General features: G+C 47.7%; 1 protein-coding gene across 1 annotated transcript in view; it reads left to right on the top strand.

Moving 5' to 3' along the window:
* MFHAS1 (malignant fibrous histiocytoma amplified sequence 1) overlaps positions 1-14,471 on the top strand; it is a 30,367-nt gene extending 15,896 nt beyond the window's left edge. Inside the window, exon 2 of the mRNA XM_014945131.1 lies at positions 14,341-14,471. Within this exon, the coding sequence (XP_014800617.1) occupies positions 14,341-14,471 (131 nt within the window). The remainder of the gene's footprint in view (positions 1-14,340) is intronic.
* The last annotated feature ends 3,432 nt before the right edge of the window (positions 14,472-17,903 follow it).

Here is a 17,903-nt window from a genome sequence, read left to right as displayed (position 1 = left end):
AAAAAAAAAAAAAAAAAAAAAGAAAAGAAACCACTGGGCTGAGGAGGGTGTGATGAGTGGAGATGTTTGATGGTTTGGGAAGCGCAGGAGGCTGGCTCTAAATCTGTGGCTTGGATTTCTGGCACAGCACTTTGCAGGTGCTAAAAAAAATGCACTTCCCATTAAAAGCTGGCAGTTACTCATGTGGCTGGGTGTCTTCAGCCAGGGGAAGCTGAGCAGTTCACTGGCTGTGTGGCTGCTCCTGAATATCAGGGAGGATGGTGGCAGAATGGCCCTTGTAGGGAGGTTGAGCAGCTTGAGCGCGGTTCTTGCCTGACCTCTAAGTTCATTGCCAGTATGGCATGACAAGTTGTCATAGTTTATGGCACACCCATGGCCAGGCTCCAGGTCAGAGGCTTGTCACTCTTGCCTGCATTTCCTGAAGTATTTAACAGCAGTATTCCCCTGAAACAGCACTTTTGGTTGAAAGCCGTGTCGCAAACCAGCCTCTGCTCTGTAGCTGCTGTGTCATACAAGCCTCACTCATGATTCTGCTTATCTGGGATATACCAAGTGTGCCCAGCCCCACCTGAGCCTCGCAGGTGAGTAGTGAGACTGGGAGCTGCCCCTGGACAAAGTTGTGGCTCTGCTGGAGACGGCATTTTTGCCACTTGCTCTGTGCTGCTTTATCCCCAGTTGCATAATGCAGCGTGATGTGGATAATCCAGTCATCATTACAAAAGGATTTAAAACTCCTTTTTAATCAGAAGTCATTTTTAATAAAGCTTTTGCTTTGCTTGGAGAACTATTCTCTTGGCTTGTGTGTCTAAGAAAAATGCAGGAAGCCGGGGGGCTGGAAGGGTACCAGATCACAGAGAAGGGACACAAGTGCCTCGTGCTCCCAGGCAGCTGCTGCTGAAGTCAAAAAGCTGTGGAACCCATTTCCACTAGCACCAAGCATGCAAAATCCTTATGTGTGCAAATAAAAGTAGGCAGTAGGCTTGCGCTTTCTCTGAATTTTTCCCTCGTAGAGCAAACTTTTGGTGGTGGTGGAGGGAAGGAAAGGCTCTTTGTAGCTTAGTTTGGCTTGTGCTCCCCCTTTAAACTCTCTGTGTTCAAAACTCTGGTGGTCCTCCAGGGCCTCCTGCATCTCGGAACAAACTGTGATCCTGGACAAATAACAGCAGAGGAGGTGATGCTCTTTGCTTCTCTTGTAATGGCTTTTTGTGTGCGTTTGTGATTGACCTTACTTCTTTGGTTGCTGCTCTGCCATTGTATTGTGGAAAGTGCACCGTCTACAATAACGCACAATCTCTGAGTAGCTCTAAAACATGCCGTCTTCTCCTGTATGCCTGTGTTTTCCCACTTTCCTGGCAGAAGCCATCTCTTGAGCTGCCACATCTACTTCACTTCCCCTCAGAGAAAGCCTGATTGGGGCCTGAACTCCAGCACTGAATGGCGTTTCAGAGCAAGCATCCTGCCGATTTCTGCTTTTCCCCTCCCAATAGTCCTCGCTCTTGGGGTCGATATGTTTAAGATCTCCCCAAGTCTCTCCTTTTTGATAAGTACAATTAAATGCCTGGAAAGTTTTGACATTATTTCTTCCCAAGACGGATCATTCTAAGGGAATCAGTGCTGGGCAGAGGAGAGCCAGTCCCATTTGCTGTTCAGGTGGGTTGGAAAAACATCTGAAGGAGTGGAGGCCAGGACTGTGTTACAGTAACACTGGTGAATATGTACTTCAGAGTCATCCCCCTGGTGGAAGGTTGCCTGGAGAAAACCTGGAAGTCATACGGGTTTGCAGCACAAATAGTTAGGGGGCCAGGAAGGAGCTCAGCTTTGTCCCAGGGTCCCATGGTGGAGCAGGCAGCTTCTGGGAAGGTGCAGGGGAGTAGAGGAGATGATGGAGGAGTGAAATGTTCTCCTGGCAATGCTACTGCCTCCCTGGGAGGCTGATGAGTTCTTTACAGCCCTCAGGGCTCCTTCCTGTTTCAGTAGCAAATGTGACTGCCTCAGAAGCGATTTTTAAACAGAGAAGACGGATGCAGCAGTTTATTTTTGGGCACTGAGAACCCCAGACCAGATGGCATTTAGCAGGCAATGAACTCTGCAGGAGTTAAGTAGCAAAGCTATTGTTTCTGAACTCGCATGACTTATCATTTTGGAAAGCATTCCAGTGGCAGAATAAAAAGTAGTAAAAATCAGTTTCAGCAGAGGTAGTAAAACAATCTATAATCTTAAGTCCATAAATAAGCACTTTCCCATGGGGCAAAGGTGTTTGTAAGCAAAAGCTAGTTGTTACTTTGATTTACAGCCATTAGTTGTCATCTCTTTGGATATTAGGGAATGAGAGGGTTCACAGAAGAATGGTTAAATGATTGAAAATGCTGAGGAATCACTACCAAAAAAAATATATAAAAGATCGATTCTCATCCCCTCTGGAAAAGGGTGCAAGTAGAAGAAGATTTTGTAAAGCTGTTCATAGTAAAAGGACAGACAGCGCTTTGTTTTTTACCATTGAACAATGCAAAGCCACCAGCTCATTCAGATTTCAAAGACAGCAATTTTGGTAATAACAAAAATACTTCAAACCAAGTGAATGGAGATTTGAAACAAAAATCAGTACTCCACCTCTGTTGGCATAGGGAAACTCAGGCTCTGAGCTCTGTGGAGTGCTGCTTGGCCAGAGCCATGTGCACCAGCAATGCTTTTAAAGAAGACCCCAGCTGTACCCTTGAGACCAAGAGGAGAGTTGGCCACTGGTCTCGGTGCTCTGCTGCTCCGATTTCAGCCATATAGCTTCACCCAAATCTACATCACACTCTGACTCACAAGGAAGACCTAAGGATGTAGTCATGAAACTTCAGTGTAAAGAAAAAAATACATGCAGACAAGCAAGTTAGATCTGATGCCCTTGTAATTAAGGAAATTTCTGTGATACTCAGCTAAAGCCATACCTGTGGTCAGCATGTAGTGTGGTGTTAGTTATTAACTAGCAGGAAGTGGGTGGCTTTGTAGGAGAAACATGAAGGAGGCATTTTGCTTCAATTAAGCACGAGCCTAGAATAAATTTTGCAATGTACATGCATAGATCAAATTCCACAGTAAAGTGGCTTCAATAGAAAGTCATATTAATAGATTAAAACAGGGATGAGGTCAAGTTGGTTCAGTTAACAGGTAAACCACTTGATTTAACATTTGAGCCTGAGTGGGACTTAATGGTGTTTAGACTTTGCTCCTTAGACCAGTCGATGATGAAGGGTGGAAAACAAAAATATTTGTTCCTTTGCTTAAGTGGGCTCTGTGGTTGTCCTGCTGAACAGGGAAGGTTTTAGGGTGACCAAAATAGCTTTACAGAGGAGTACTGCACATGCATCTTGCCTTAAATGATCTGGAAGAGAATACTTACCACACAAGTTTGAAAATACAGCTGCCTCCAATCCAGTTTGCTGAACACGCTGAAGCCATGGAATGGCCCTAAGGCAACAGCAGCTCATGGAGCCAAGTTACTTTTATCTGGGAAGGAGTTTATTTAATCTCAGGAAAAAACTGTTGGGCAGCACATGTACATGCATGTCTTGCATGTGTGTTTTGGTTTGTTCTTTTTCTTGGCTTGCGAAAGGCAGGCAAATTTAAAACAAAAACAAAACCCAACCAAGAAAAAAAAAACAACTGAAAGAAAGGGTGTTTGTGGTAGAATGTAAAAGGCTACTACAAGGGAAACTACAGGTCTTTTGCTCCCCAGCTGGACTTTGCTGAATGCTTGCTCCAGAAGAGGGGCTGTGTAGCCAGGCTCAGCTGTGGCATGCATAAACGTCTTGTGGGGAAGGAGCAAGCCAACTGGGGGAAAAAATAAATATCTTGTCCCAGGTGCTGTCCCAGCCCTTGTCTATCTGCAGCACAGGGATCTGTCTCTTTAGTAATGTGTAAAGATGCTGTGCCAGTTACCGGTCCAGTCCCTTTGTGAACCCTTGTGAGCTGCTTGAATCTGCAGTGTGTTGCTGCTGGGAGTTGTAGAGTTTGGGTCAGGTGCTGGACCTCTGCCTTTGGTTTTTTTGGGGGGCACCTCGCAATACCTGCATCAGAGCTTCTCAGTTCTTGCATTGGAGCAGGCAGGAAAATGATCAGCCAGTTCTGGGCGCAATGTCATAGCCAAACTATTGTGAGGAAAAATGTCTTGCAGTCTTGCCTAATTCTCTAAATTTAGCAGAGGGGCAGGCTGAGACTTGGCCCTGCCTCATCAGTTGCATAAGGCTGGAAGTCCATAGGACTGAGTCTTGTAAGCCCCCCTCCAGGGATTGGCTTTTCATGTGCCGGCTGTTAATGTGTTGTGGTCCAAACACAGAGAACCAGAGCTAGCAAGATGCTGACCAGTCCTGGTAGCTTCCTGCACACCTTGGTCAATCCTGCCTGTTAACTTTGTTTGTCACAGTAATAGCTTAGAGAGCACTTTTAAACTCTTTTTTTTTTTTTTCCTTTTTCCCCTTTAGTGGGACCTACAGCATGCTAATCATCTGGATGAAAGAAGGCTCAGCATCTCCTCTGTAATGGGGGTGTAATAGCTTTGGAATTAGTGTTTGGAAAGGTGGGCTCACAGCTGGTGGCAATTGTTGCCGTTTGGAATGGCTGCAGCTGGTGGTATCTAGCTTTTGGGTGGGTGTTCTGCATGTAGTTGTGCCTTGCTGTTACTGGATGAGAGCAGACAGGTCAGGGCTGGCTGCAGCTTTCTCTCCAGCTGGTGCTTTGCCTTGGCAGAATGAGAAAGTGCTGATGACAGATACGGCTGAAGGGGTGGAATTAAAAATAACCAAAAGGTAGATTCTGGGCTTGGTTACTCAGTGACAGGCCTGTTTCTATTCTGGGATGAAGATAATTCGCACTGAGCTCATTATACCATGACTCTCCCTTAAAATGCCTTGACAGTCAATTTCGTTCCAGTTAATAAGGTCCTAAAATGTTAATGAAGCAAATCAATTTTTCATGGCTTTGTATTGCAGTCGTCTGAAAGTGCTGTGTTGCAATCTGCCAATTCAAGGAGCCTTTTAGATATTGGAAGGGCAGCAAAATATTAAGCAATTTGGAGGATGCTTTGTTTTGTATTTTAGCTTTTCCCAGTGCCCCCTCTCATTTTCCTGAGCCTTTATGGTGTGCTGTTTACATGTCCCCTTTGGTCATTTTCTTTCTCCAGTGTCTGCTCTGGTCATTCATGGGGGGAGATGGCTTGCTCCCACCTTCCTCGTTGCACAGGGAGAAGAAGGATGGAGTGCCCAAGAGAATGGGTAGAGATGAAGCGGAACAAGGGAAGCTACTCTTGCTGAAATACTATTTGAAATAGATTGAGTTTGATGGGACAGAATGGTGAAATGGCATCTTGTTCACCCCTCACTCCCCCATGTTTGGAGGGGAGAGAGGGGCAGTGATGTCAAAAGTCACAGCCTTCTTTCCTCTTGCTGAGGTGTCAGCGTTACCTGGCATAAATGCTCTCTATGCTTAGTATTTCATAAGTGGTGGAGAGGAGAGAGATGTTCCATGCATCGTGTAGCCACACTCATGGTGGATCAGTTACCCTCACTGGCCTAGAAGTAAGTTAGATGTTAACCATCCTTTATTTCTCCCAGCTACTTATTTCATACTGTCAGAAGGAGACGGAAGGGCTCAAACCTTCATGCATGCTCCTGGAGTTACTTTGATGGGGCTGTTTTGATGATTTCCTAATGCTCTCTCCATTCTGGTTTGTGAGTATAGAGATAGGAAGTACAAAATTGTGTGGTTTGGGGAGCGTGTGTGGTTTTTGTTTTGCTTTTAATTGAATTCCAGTTCTAACTATAATTAATTTCTGTGAGCCTGAGAAGAAGATAATTAACTAATGTTTTGGGACAAACATAGTTTTTCAAGCTTTATACTTGGAAACCTTGTACTGCCACACTGGTAAGGGATGATCTCAAATAACTCATGTTGAGGAAATTAGTAGCTGAGATGTAAATTGGCATTTTGAATAGTAACCCTTCTGTAGCTGCTGAGTTGAGAATCTAAAATGTTTTCCGCTCAAGTCCTCCACACAAAGGTACACTTGATCAAGTGCCAGAAACTTCCATGGAGCTTTTGCAACTGCTGAGGTATGTCAATGTCCTCTTCTGCTGTGACAGCAAGGGGTTAAGAGCTAGCTGACTCTGTCATGACTTGGGGAAGGAGAAATGTATCTAACCCCCTTAAGCCTTTGAGTCTCTAGCTGGTGTTTGTGTTACCTCTCCCCTTCCCTGAGTGGCTAAAATTAGAGGTAGGCATTGCCAGCTATAGCATCTGTCTCCCTGTGTCTCCTGGCCTTGCAGAACACCTTACCCTTTGGCACATGCCCCTGGCTTCCCTCCAGGGTGATTAGCCTGGTAGGTCCTTAGAGAGCAGGTAAAGTGCAGGGTGATCTCAGCTTTGGTGGCGAGAGTGCTTGGGCTTGGGCTGAGCAGAACGCAGCTTTTCCAATGGTTCTGGGCTTCCTGGCCTGGGGACCAGCAGCTCTAGGTCCCGAAGCTTGACCTAGAGCTGTCAGCTCCAAGCTGAAAAGCACTCCTGCCTGTTTGCAGAGATCCACCACAGAGGTTGTTTCACGTTTCTGCCATCTGGCGTGAATGAAGAGCCTTGGGAAAACATTTTCCTGTGCAGCCAGCTGGGGGAAATGTTCAAGGTGAGCTATATACATGTCCACGGCCAGCATTGTGAGGCCTAGAGATGAGATGCTGGCTTGAGAGGCAGCTGGTGCTGTGAATGCAGGGCTGGAAGGCTCTCTGGTGTTTGGGTCAGCCAGCAACCCAGCGTCAGGCCTGTCCCACTGGCAGTTGTGGTGCTCCAGAGTGGAGCTGAGCACTGACAGGTGACTGCTCTGTGTTCGAGGAAGGTGTCACTGCTGATATTTTTGGTCTTGAACCCTTCAAAGGAGAAATGGCAAATTGCCATTAGTTCCTTCTGCGTATTTTGGAAAGCTCTCTTCCTTGCTCTCCATATCCTTTTCTTTGTGCTCTCAGCTTCTCGTCTTAGGGACCCATCTGTGCAGGTTGGTCCTTTGTCTTACAACTGGCTGTCTTTCCCAGCTTTGTTTTTTGTTTTCAAGCCTTCCCTTTCTTTTTTAATTATATTGAATCCCGGGCTGATTTGTTTCTGAGCCTGTATTGTACCTGATGGGTGGCTCTGCTTAGCAGTCTGCTGTTGTGATTGGTACTTACCAACAGAGTTTTCTTCTCTCTTGCTTTTTTGTCACAGTCATTTCTCTCACTGGGGCGCTTTCACGGGCTGGGATTTTTGTTGTTGTTTTTGATTGCTAGTTTTAAGCTCCTTTAGCTGTGACGGCAATGTGAGGCTCATAAAACTTTCTGTTCATAATGTGGATTTCACCTAGCTCTGCTCCCTTTTTTGATGTCTCTACTTTCAGCTTCTATATTTTTGTTGTTTGCAGACAGGAGAATAGCCTCCAGTGAGAAGAAAATGAAGTCCTAACTTGGAGCTCTTTATCCAGAGCCTTTGCTCCGAGCAGGCCATGTAGATAAGGTCACTCAGGACTCCAAAAATAAATCAAGGAAAGCGCAGAGTTCTAACTTTCTGGGGAATATTTTGTGCGTGACATGCAGGCAGTGCTGTGAGGAGCATATTAAAAATTCATACCAATACAGAGCAGTATTTTCTGTGCGCAGTGCTTTGAGAATAAGCTTGTGCATCATGCACAGAAGCATTTGCAAGAAGCAACTCTTTTCATTTCACCCAAGCAGAGAGTGGTAAAGACAAGATTTAAATGGCGTAGAAGCAGGCTTGGTGTGAGACACCATCTCCTTCCCCCTCCTTCTGCCAAGACTGCTGGCAGATTTCTCATCTACTGTAGAGCTGACTGCAAAGTCCCTGTGCGTTGAGGATGTTGCCTGTGCTTAGAGCAGAGAGGGAAATCTGTGCACGTGGCTATTCAACTCATCCTGCCTCTGTGACAGGTTTGATCCAATTGTGTGAGTGTTCCAGCTGTTGATCCTCAAAACAACTAACAGCCAGGCAGAGAAGCTATACCTTCTCCAACGCCAATCTCTTTGCAGTTGTATGGATGAAAGGAGGTAGGACTGCATGCAAAGCAGAGGAGTGTCCTGGGACCTGGGGCTCTCTTGTGAGCCCCGCTTTCTGACCACTGTTGGAAACCGAGCATGGGACATGTGCTTTTGGTACACAGCAATGTTGGAGTGTTTTATTCTATACTTTTCTGAAGGCATGACTGCTGAGTGCTGTGCTGAGATGTCATAAGCAAGGATTAGTCAAAGGAGGCTTGACAGAGAAGCAGTTGAGGCTGAGATGTAAAGTCTATCTCCTGCCCAGCCCCACTTCTGGTGGTTGGTGTCTGAAGGCTTTCAGCAAGGAGGAAGAGTGAGAAGGGATTTGGGGTAGGACAGCAAATGAATGGTGGACCAGTGGGTATGTGGTTGGAACAGCTCTGGGGCAGGGGGTGGAGTGGGTCAGTGCTGAGGCAAGACAGTCTGTAGAAACAGCTTGGTTTTGGCTGTCTCATGCCCCTGTCCATGAAGCATGGGCAACGTGTGGTTGGAACAGCTCTGGGGCAGGGGGTGGAGTGGGTCAGTGCTGAGGCAAGACAGTCTGTGTGGTTGGAACAGCTCTGGGGCAGGGGGTGAAGCGAGTGGGTCAGTGCTGAGGCAGGGCAGTCTCTAGAAACAGCTTGGTTTTGGCTGTCTCATGTCCCTGTCCATGAAGTATGGGCAATTTATCTTCAAGGTTGCAAGAAGACTGAAGAGAGAGAAGCAGCATGAGAGCCAGGGCCCTGCTCATCCACTGCTTCCTGGTTGTCCCAATGGAGGCCAGATCCTGACATAAAAATGAGAAACACCATCAGACTGATAATGTGCAAATGTGTTCTCCTGGGAACTGAGAGAAAGGAGATGGCATGGCAGGCTGGAGCAGAGTCTCTCACCCCTGGGCCCTTGTTGCAGATTGTTGACCTGTGAACAGGGAACCTTGTGCCACTTAGCAGAGCCGTGGCAGTGGGAACTGTGTGGAGGCAAATGGTCCGGGTGGGATTTTTCTCCTTGTGTGCAAAACCCTCCTCTCTGTTAAGCAGCCAAGTAGAGTTACAGTTGGCCTTGTCTGGCTGCCAGCGTGGAGTAACCGAACACTCCTGCAAGTGCTCGCTTTTCTAGCTGTCAGCCTCCCTCCTAACGCTCTGATTTGTCATGGGTATCTGGCATTTCACGGGTATTTTCTAAAGGCCAGTGAAGCGTGCTTTGCAGCGTGCACGGGTCTGATCGCTGGCATGGGCTTCAAGGGTGGCATCCCTCCCCAAATCACAGTAAATCAAGGACAGAAGGAGTAATGTGCCTAACTCTGTATGTGGCCAAAAATTGTACACCGATGCTTTTTGGTGTTCCTGGGCATATATGGCAGTAATTCCTCTTGCACTGAGAGGGGATGCGTGGTTGAGCTCTGTCTGGCACTTGAAATTACCCTTGTGGGGTGCAGGCATTGGCCTGGCCCAGGTACCCAGTTGCTCGAAGTTGACTGTGCCTGTGCCTGGGATAAAACAGTGGCAGTGAAGAACATCTCGCTGACATAGAAATACCTGCTTCAGGTGAGCTGGCTTCTGCAGAGAGGGAGGAAACAGGCCCTTCTGGTGGAGCTTTGGGCATGGCTGAAGGCTTGTTCCTGCCTTTGCCTGTGACCACCCATGTATAGCAGGTTTCTTTTAAATGATGCGGGCAGCGTGACTTGCTCAGCCCATCTGCCTGGGGGAGCTTGCAAATCAGTTTATGCTACAGCCCAAAGTAACCAAGGTAGTTTCACAACAGGGTCTCGATTTGTGTCTCAACCTTACCTTGCTGTACAGCACGTTTTACCCAGTTGTGGAGACCTGCTTCTGTGCCAAAATGCCAGGAGTGTGGCGATGGGACAGATGCAATTCCTCTGCACCATTTGTGTGCTTGTAAGTGGAGAGGCGGCAAAGGACCATCTTCTAAAGCATCTGCTGTCTGTTTGCATGTGCTTTTAACCAGGCTTGGTGGATGCATCTCTTCCATCACCTGAACTGGGACTTAGATGCATGTGAAAATCAGGCCTTAGTCAGCAAGTACCCAGCATTAAAGTACCTTTGCAAATAGGGCTCATGCTCCTAAATCAGCTGAATAATCTTAGTGATGCAGATCTGTGTCCCGGAAGATGGGTCTGTACTTCAGAAACTCAACTGTGTAAATCTTTAGCCTTAAGACTACTGGAAAGAGTCCAGCGAAGGGCAACAAAGATGATTCAAGGATTGGAGCATCTCCCTTATGAAGAAAGGCTGAGAGAGCTGGGACTCTTTAGTCTGGAGAAGAGAAGGCTGAGGGGAGACCTTATTAATGCTGACAAGTATCTCAAGGGTGGGTTGAAGGAGGAGGGAGCCAGACTCTTTTCAGTGGTTCCCAGGGAGAGGATGAGGGGCAATGGGCATAAGTTGGAACATAAGAGGTTCCACTCAAATATGAGGAAAAACAACTTCACAGTGAGGGTGACAGAGCCCTGGAACAGGCTGCCCAGGGAGGTTGTGGAGTCCCCTTCTCTGGAGATTTTCAAGACCCGCCTGGATGCCGTCCTGAGTGATGTGCTCTGACAAGCTCTAGGCAATCCTGCTTTAGCAGGGGAGTTGGACTAGATGATCTCTATGGTCCCTTCCAACTCTAAAAATTCAGTGAAATTCAGTGAAAAGACACAGTGGTTGGAGTTTTGGTTAAAACCTTAGTGCCTTCTGTGGAAGTTAACATTAAAACGAAGGCCATGTCAAGACTAGGATAAGCTTTGTGGTTTGTGTGTGTGCTATTGCAGGGCAAACTTTCAGAAGGGGCAGGCAGAACTGAGGTTTCCAATAAAATTTGTGACACGCTCATGAAGGAATGTGCAATGAAAATACAGACTGGTTAGTCTGTACATAGGGGCAGAACAAGTGCAGCAGACATGGGCTGTTCCAGCTACGTTTAAACTTAGCAGTTAAACCAAGCAAACACCACCGCATGCCAGGCACTTAGCTTTTTCTTTTGTATCAGTGCAATACTTCGTTTGATCTCCTCTTTCTCGCCGTAGTGCAGCCCTGAAGACTTTTCTAATCTCCTGTGGTTTGAATAATTTCTGAATAGAAATGTGAGGTTTCCGAAACCTCCAAGAGATTCTGGGCCTGGAGAATTGCATCCAAGCAGTGTCTCAATGCTAGTTTATTACAGCTCTGAAAATTGCATATTGCAGTGGGATTTGCACTGGCTTTTATTTAGCAGTGATGTGAAGCATGATTTAGATGGTTGTGCCTGGTCTAGTACTGTGATGAGTTTGTGCAGCAAAGATGAGCAGTTTGCAAAGACAGGGGGACGAGAACGCTATGGTGGGAAGGCAGTGGTACGTTTCTTAGCTGGGAGGGGGAGGAAAAGGAAGGGGATGCACAAGTGACCTTCTGCCCACTTGGTGCCTGATGCATCTCATGGAATAACTGTGAGAAAAGTCTTTCTTCTGGGGAGCAGCGTGTGTGCCAGCAGGAAATGGGAGTGGGGCTGGAGAAGCTGTGGATGGGGCTGGGGACAGAGTGAGGTGAGCTTTTTTTCCTAGAGGCAACCTGGAGGGGGAAGAGCCATAAAGAAGAGGAGAGTTGACTGAAGAGCTGCAATAATGGGTTTGCCCTCCAAATCAGGCATCTGTTTTACCCAGCAGCAATCTCCTCTGCTTGAGAAATCACTGTCTAAGGATTCCTGAAGTGGGGAGATGGAAATGGGAAAGAAGGCTCAAGCAGACAGACCAGTCTTATTGCTCTCCGGGTTTAAGATCTAATGGATATTAGCCCTGTCTTTAAAGCACTTTAAAGCACTTAATGGTGCACTGATTTTGTGACTCATCTTTCAGAGCCAGTGTTTTCAGTACTGTTAGCAATACTGTAGTTGGGAAGTCAAGCTGGGGTTGGAAACCTGGGAATCACTGGGACGCAGAGCCCTGTGGCGTACGTGCTTGATGGGATGCAATGCTGCTTTCAGTGTGTGACAGCTCACGTAATTGAGGACGCTGCTGTGCAGATTTAACTTTGAATTGCAAATACCATCACGATTCTTCTGTTTTGGGAGATGTCTCTGCGTGGCTTAAAAGCAGCTCTGCCACTTCAGGTTTGAGTGTGGGTGTGAGACATGGGTAGATATTCAAACCAAATGTGAATTCAGATTGCAGACCATGGGGGCAAACTGGAATTACTGGCCCAAGAGGTTGGGGTATCTCTCAGGAGGAACAGTGTGTGTGTGTGTTCCCTGGTAAGCCCTCCCCTCTGCTTTCACAACACAAAATGATGTGTTCTTGCTTTGGAAAAACCAAGGGGTTTTGGAACTGCTTTTTCATGAAAGCAAGAAGAGAAACAGTGTGAGGAGGAGAGGAGGAAACTGGCATTTGAGGGGCTTCAGGCATGATGGGGCTAACTGTTGGGCCATTGCTGCACAGGCTGGGCGGTACTTCTTCAAAGTGTGAATTCTTTTCTTGTTTTCCTGGAGTGCCTGGCAGTTGCAGCTAGACAGAGGGAGACATTTTTGTGATGTCCTTTGTTGAAAAGCAGAGAAATTTATTTCAAGTGCATTTCAAAATAGAGGAGTCTAAGGACCATTTGTCTAGAGTGTTTTAGTGGAAGTGGGGACAGCTCATGGTGGCTGCTTGATTGATGGGTACAGAGAGTTTTGTGTGGACCAGTGACTGCAGCCAGTTTACAACTGGCCTGCCTCTGTCAAGGAAGTCACTGATCTGGCTGGCACAAGCCAGCTGTGGCCTGGTGCCTCTGCCTTGGGTAGGGCTATGCAGCACTGGTGTGGGCATGCTCAGCAGAAGAATTAAGTCTAAGCATTGATGTTGTCATCCCCTATTGCCTTTGAGAGCAGAACCTACATGCCAGACTAGTATCAAGAGATGCTTCTGGTGCTCTTGGGTGTCTGAGCTGTGGCTGGACAACGCTGGGGAGATAGCATGTCAATGGCTGGGGAATCTGTCCTGCTGGGACCAGTCATGTGTGGAGTGGAGCCAGGAGGAAACTTGAGTTGGTCTGAGCGAGCTGCTGGGGAAGCGTTCCTCAGAGCTGGGCACATCTCAGCACCTGGCTTTTCCCTCTCACTGTGCTGACCTGCGTCTTGCCCTGGACTACATGCTGCAAGGGTGCCAGCGGTGGGGAGATGCCAACTTGGCACTTGGACAGCAGAGCTGACGCAACTCATTTAGCAGAGGGATACCATGTGGTGTGAGAGCCCCCCGCTGCTACTGACTCTATACAGAGCTGGTATCGCCTCCATTAGGGAAGAGGTGACGGCTGGGAGCTGGGATCTGCATGCTCAGCAGAGTATAGTGTGGCCCAGGACACTGACAGGACACACAGCAGCAGTCCCAAGGCAGCTGTGGCAAGCACGCCTAGGGAAAGGGGCATTAGGTAATCTTCTCGAGTATTTTTACCTGATTATAAATATTGTTCTGGCAGCTAAGAGAGGCACCCTGCAGCTGGCCAGTCATCGCAGAGCAGCAGGGTCTCTCCAACTCTTAGGTAGCTCCAGCTCAGAAATCACAGTACTGGAGTGATGTCTGGGCAGCTGCATGGGCAGGATTGCTCAGAAACAGAATAGGAAGTAACGTACAGGTTCAGAAAAGGTCAAGCACATTTGTCTGTGGCTGGTTTATCATCCTCCCTAGAATTTCTTAGAGGACAAATACTGAAGTAATGCAAAAATCATGTCTGTTACAGTGCTTTCAAACTATCTTCTTTTTGGTTCATACCAAAGGATGTGGTCTTCGCAGGGTTCTTCTGCTTGAACTGAAAGACAGCTGCTTTATGGGTAGCTTTGTGGGTGTGGATGGCTGTAGTATGCAGATGTGAATAATAAAGCTTATTATTATCTGTAGCTTTCTCTATCTATCTACCAATTTGCTGCTGATGCTACAGGTCAGCTTCTTCCCTTTCATGGAGATTGAAGGTAAACGTCTGGATCCCATCTGCACCCAAAGCCTAATTAGAACACCTACTCCTAAAACCTCCATCTCATTAGGCTCCATCTAGATGCTATGCATCCCTAAGGAGCTCTGAAGTCTGCGTACAGTGATTCAAAGCAAGGACAGGAAAGATGGCAGATGTTACGTTTGTGTGGAGCAGCATGTCTCCAAGCTGTAATCACCAGGACATTCACCATGGTTACACAGATGAGACCTGCTTGGTTTGCAGGACCAGTAAGCCCTCTTAAAGTGCTCACTTGCATCCATCATGGATGTTTACTTGGTGAGGGGGAGAGGAGGGCATGCGAAAAGCAAAAATTGCAGAAACTGCCTTGCCAATGCTTAAATGTTTTCATTGTTTTCCCTTATTCACAGGAGAACTGCTGAGTCAGCCAAGACCAGAGGGACTGACGGAGATCATCTGTCCCAAGAACGGCAGCGAGCGAGTTAATGTTGCCTTGGTTTACCCCCCTACTCCTACTGTGATCAGCCCTTGTTCCAAGTGAGACCTGAAAGCAAACTCCCATTCCCCTGTCAGTAGACACCAGAAAGCCTACATAAAACATGTCCCCGTTAAGCATTTTTTCTGGATGGTGGCAGCCTCACAGCCTGGGGACTGTTCTAATTATTTGTGGGTATAGACAGCCCACTCAAAAGATAAGAGGTACAGTAAAGTGGGTTGAGGTGTTCCCTGAGCTGTGTTGTGGCAGATGCAAGACACACATAGTGGGTAGGACAGATCAAGACATAATACGGTCACAGGCAGGTTTAGGTAGGATGGGACCTTGAGAGGTCTCTGTCCACCCGCTGCTCCAAGCAGGGTCACCCTCACAGCTGGGTCAGGTTGCTTGGAACCTTGTATAGGTGAAGGTTTGTGACTGCCAAGGATGGAGATGCCACCACCTCTCTGGTCTTTAGAGTTACATTGTTCTTCTGGGGCAGAACTTTTTTCCTTCTGTCCTTAGTACAGCTCGGCTTTCATTGCTATGAAGGTGCACTGCTGGCTTTTGTTCAACATGTTTTCCACCAGATCCCAAGCCAACTAGACCCCAGACTATGGTGTTGCATGGGGTTGTCCAGTTTTAGGTGTAGGGCTATGCACTTGTCCTTGTTGAATTTCACAGCACTGTTGTTTGCCCAGTCCTCCAACTTGGTGAGGTCCCTCTGGACAGAAGCCCTGCCCTTCTGTGTATCAATAGCCTATATGTCCTGCACTCCACAGTGCTTGGAAAACAGAGTTGTGTTGTGGTAGGAACAAATGTGGAACAACATTCACAAAAACAGCCAGTGCCTTGGCTTTTTGATGCACAGGTTTTCTTGCAGAACAGAAATGCATCTGTGGCTTGCTCTGCTTGGAGTGGCACAAAGGAATTTGGCAGGGAGCTGAGAGAAGTGAGCCGAGTGTCTTGTTGGTAACTGCTGCTGTGCTGTATGTGAATGCCTATTACTTTCACGTCAGTATCTGAAAGTAGCTTTTTGATGCTGTTCTCTCTGTTCAGTACCCTCCCACCCCAAAATACACTTGTCCTGCTGGAGAATAGCTTCATTGATGGGTGGCTGTTGAGCTGTGTGTGAAGGTGAAGTGCCCACCTGGGGCAGGAAACAAGGTAGCTCCCCTGATACTGAGCCACAGGTCACCACTGTCTATTCATCTGGTCCTCCTGTGTGTGTACTTGGCACAGCACATTTCTAACCCGAGGTTTCAATTTTTGTTGTACTGTGCTGCCAGGCTATGCCTGTGCACTTGTCCTCCTGTCCTCTAGCCTGCCTTCCATAACATCTAACAACTGTGTCCCAGTTTCACAGTCATTCTGCTGGCAGGAAACTTGTGTTCTCAAAAAGGCCTGTGTTACTTTTAAAGATCTCACCCTCCCTATTTAGAAACCTAGATAAAATTGTGTGTCTTAGGTTATTCATCACAAGCACTATGAACCCTGCTGCTCATGCTACATTGCTTTTTTTTCTTTATCCTTTCCCCTTCCAGATAAATCATCAGTGCTGGTGCCAAAGGTTTTCCACCGGGCAGAACGTGGCTGATGCTCTGCAGTGCTCCCATCTCTCCAGTTGTGGAGTTGCATGCTGCTGATGGGGATCGATGGGACTTTGGACTCTGAAACGCTGTGGGGCGGGGGCAGCTCCCAGGTGGGGGCCTCATGGCTGGAGTGGATGCAGTCACCTGGAGGCTGGGGACGACAGCAAGGCACGAAGGAAAACAATTGCTGCACGTGGCAGGGCCACTGGCCGGAGGGAAAGCGCTGGGGATAGGATTCTGTGGACCCATTGGTTGCGTGTTGAAAACCCATTTGGATCTCATGAAGAATATAAAAATGTTCTTGGTACCATTTAATTCAGACCTGCTTGGAGGAAAGTCTCTTGAAATGAGCTGTAGCGGGATTCCCTGGATTTGTTCCTGGACAAGTGAGTTTTATGGCAGTTGGCCAAGGCTTTGTCGGGGAAGGGGCTGATGCTGTGAAACCTTTAAAATTGCTCCCTCTGCAAAACAGCTGGCTGTGTCCCACACAGCAGGCTTGGGTGGTGGCTGGCAGAGCGGGAGGAGAAGCAAAGTGGGAAATGTTTCCTGCCTTGTGTGTTCATATACACCGTGCCATGAAGCAGTAACGGTGTGTTGTAATTACCCAGGGATGGAAGAAGGGTAGTCAGCCCACCCCCAGCAACTGCCAGTTCTTCTTTACCACTAGCCCCAACAGCTCATGGTCTGCCATGTCTGGATGCTCTGGAGTTGCGGTATTCTCCATACATTGTGGCCACTTAGAGCAGTAGAAATCTAGATCTGGGTCCTCCTCCTAGCAAAGCCACCCAGACATCTTTGTGCGGAGATTAGTGAAGCAGGATGTGGCTGTATTGTACCAACTGTCCCTGATCCCTTGTGCTGATCCTGACAGCGTGCTTCATGAGCAGCCGTTCTCCCTGGGCCAGATATGGGAAAGTGCAGGCTGAGAACTGCCACCACAGTGTTAGTTTCTCTGCCTACAAGGTGGTTTTGAGGACTTTTAAGGTGTTGCTGTCAGTTTGTGCCCTACAGCTGAGCCCCAACAACTGGGCTGTATGAGTCCTGCTCCACGCAAATATTTGACTTAGTGTGAATCAAATAGAAGGCAGGCATTTCCAGAGCCAGGATCCCTTTATCACATGCTGGTGGAGGTTTGAGAGATGAGGGACTTAAAATGTTTGTGTTAATGTACAGCTCTTAACCCAAAAGGTCTGTGATGGCAGACCTGGGATGGGTGATACAGGTCATCAGGCCATCCCCACCAGGATGTGGGCTGGCCAGGTCTACAGCCAGTGCGAGACAGTGGCATGCATCCAGCTGGGACCTGCTGCTATTGCACAGGTGACATTCCCCTAGCTTCTGTTCCTTCAAATATCAGCCTTGTGTGCAGGGCTGCAAATATCCCCTTTGGCAGGAACTTAACACTGGGAAATGCAGGGCAGAATCCACTCTAGTGGGAGATTGCAGAGGCCAGGTGGAAGAAATCAAGCCAGCGTGCCTCACTCCAGGGGGCCAAAGCTGCCAAATGAAAGCTGGCAGCTCAGTCAGCTTCGAGTCTCTTCAGGGCATCATTCCAGCTGGGGAGAGAGCTCAGGCTTAGATTTCATGTGTTGACCTGCCACCTCTAGCAATGGCAATTTGAGCCTTTCTTGTGTCAGCGAGAAGCATTAATTGATTCTGCTTCTGTATCACTGTAGATAAATTGGGGACTAGAAATTGCCTGGGGCTCTGGAGGGAGTGGAAGGCAGGTGAGATCTTTGAATGGTGTCAGGAATAGTGCTGGGAAGCTCCCTTGCCCTGACTTTTGCTGCCCATGAGATGTGAAGGGACCTGGTATAGTCAGCACTTATGTTAGAGCATTCCCTACTGTCACCTCCTGTGCTGAGCAGCCTTCTCCTCCTCTCTTTGCTGCAACTCACCTCTCTCT

The sequence above is a fragment of the Calidris pugnax genome, unplaced genomic scaffold (assembly GCF_001431845.1).
Source record: "Calidris pugnax isolate Ruff unplaced genomic scaffold, ASM143184v1 scaffold15, whole genome shotgun sequence".
In the NCBI taxonomy this organism is placed as follows: domain Eukaryota; kingdom Metazoa; phylum Chordata; class Aves; order Charadriiformes; family Scolopacidae; genus Calidris; species Calidris pugnax.
This window is presented reverse-complemented; position numbering and strand designations above follow the sequence as displayed.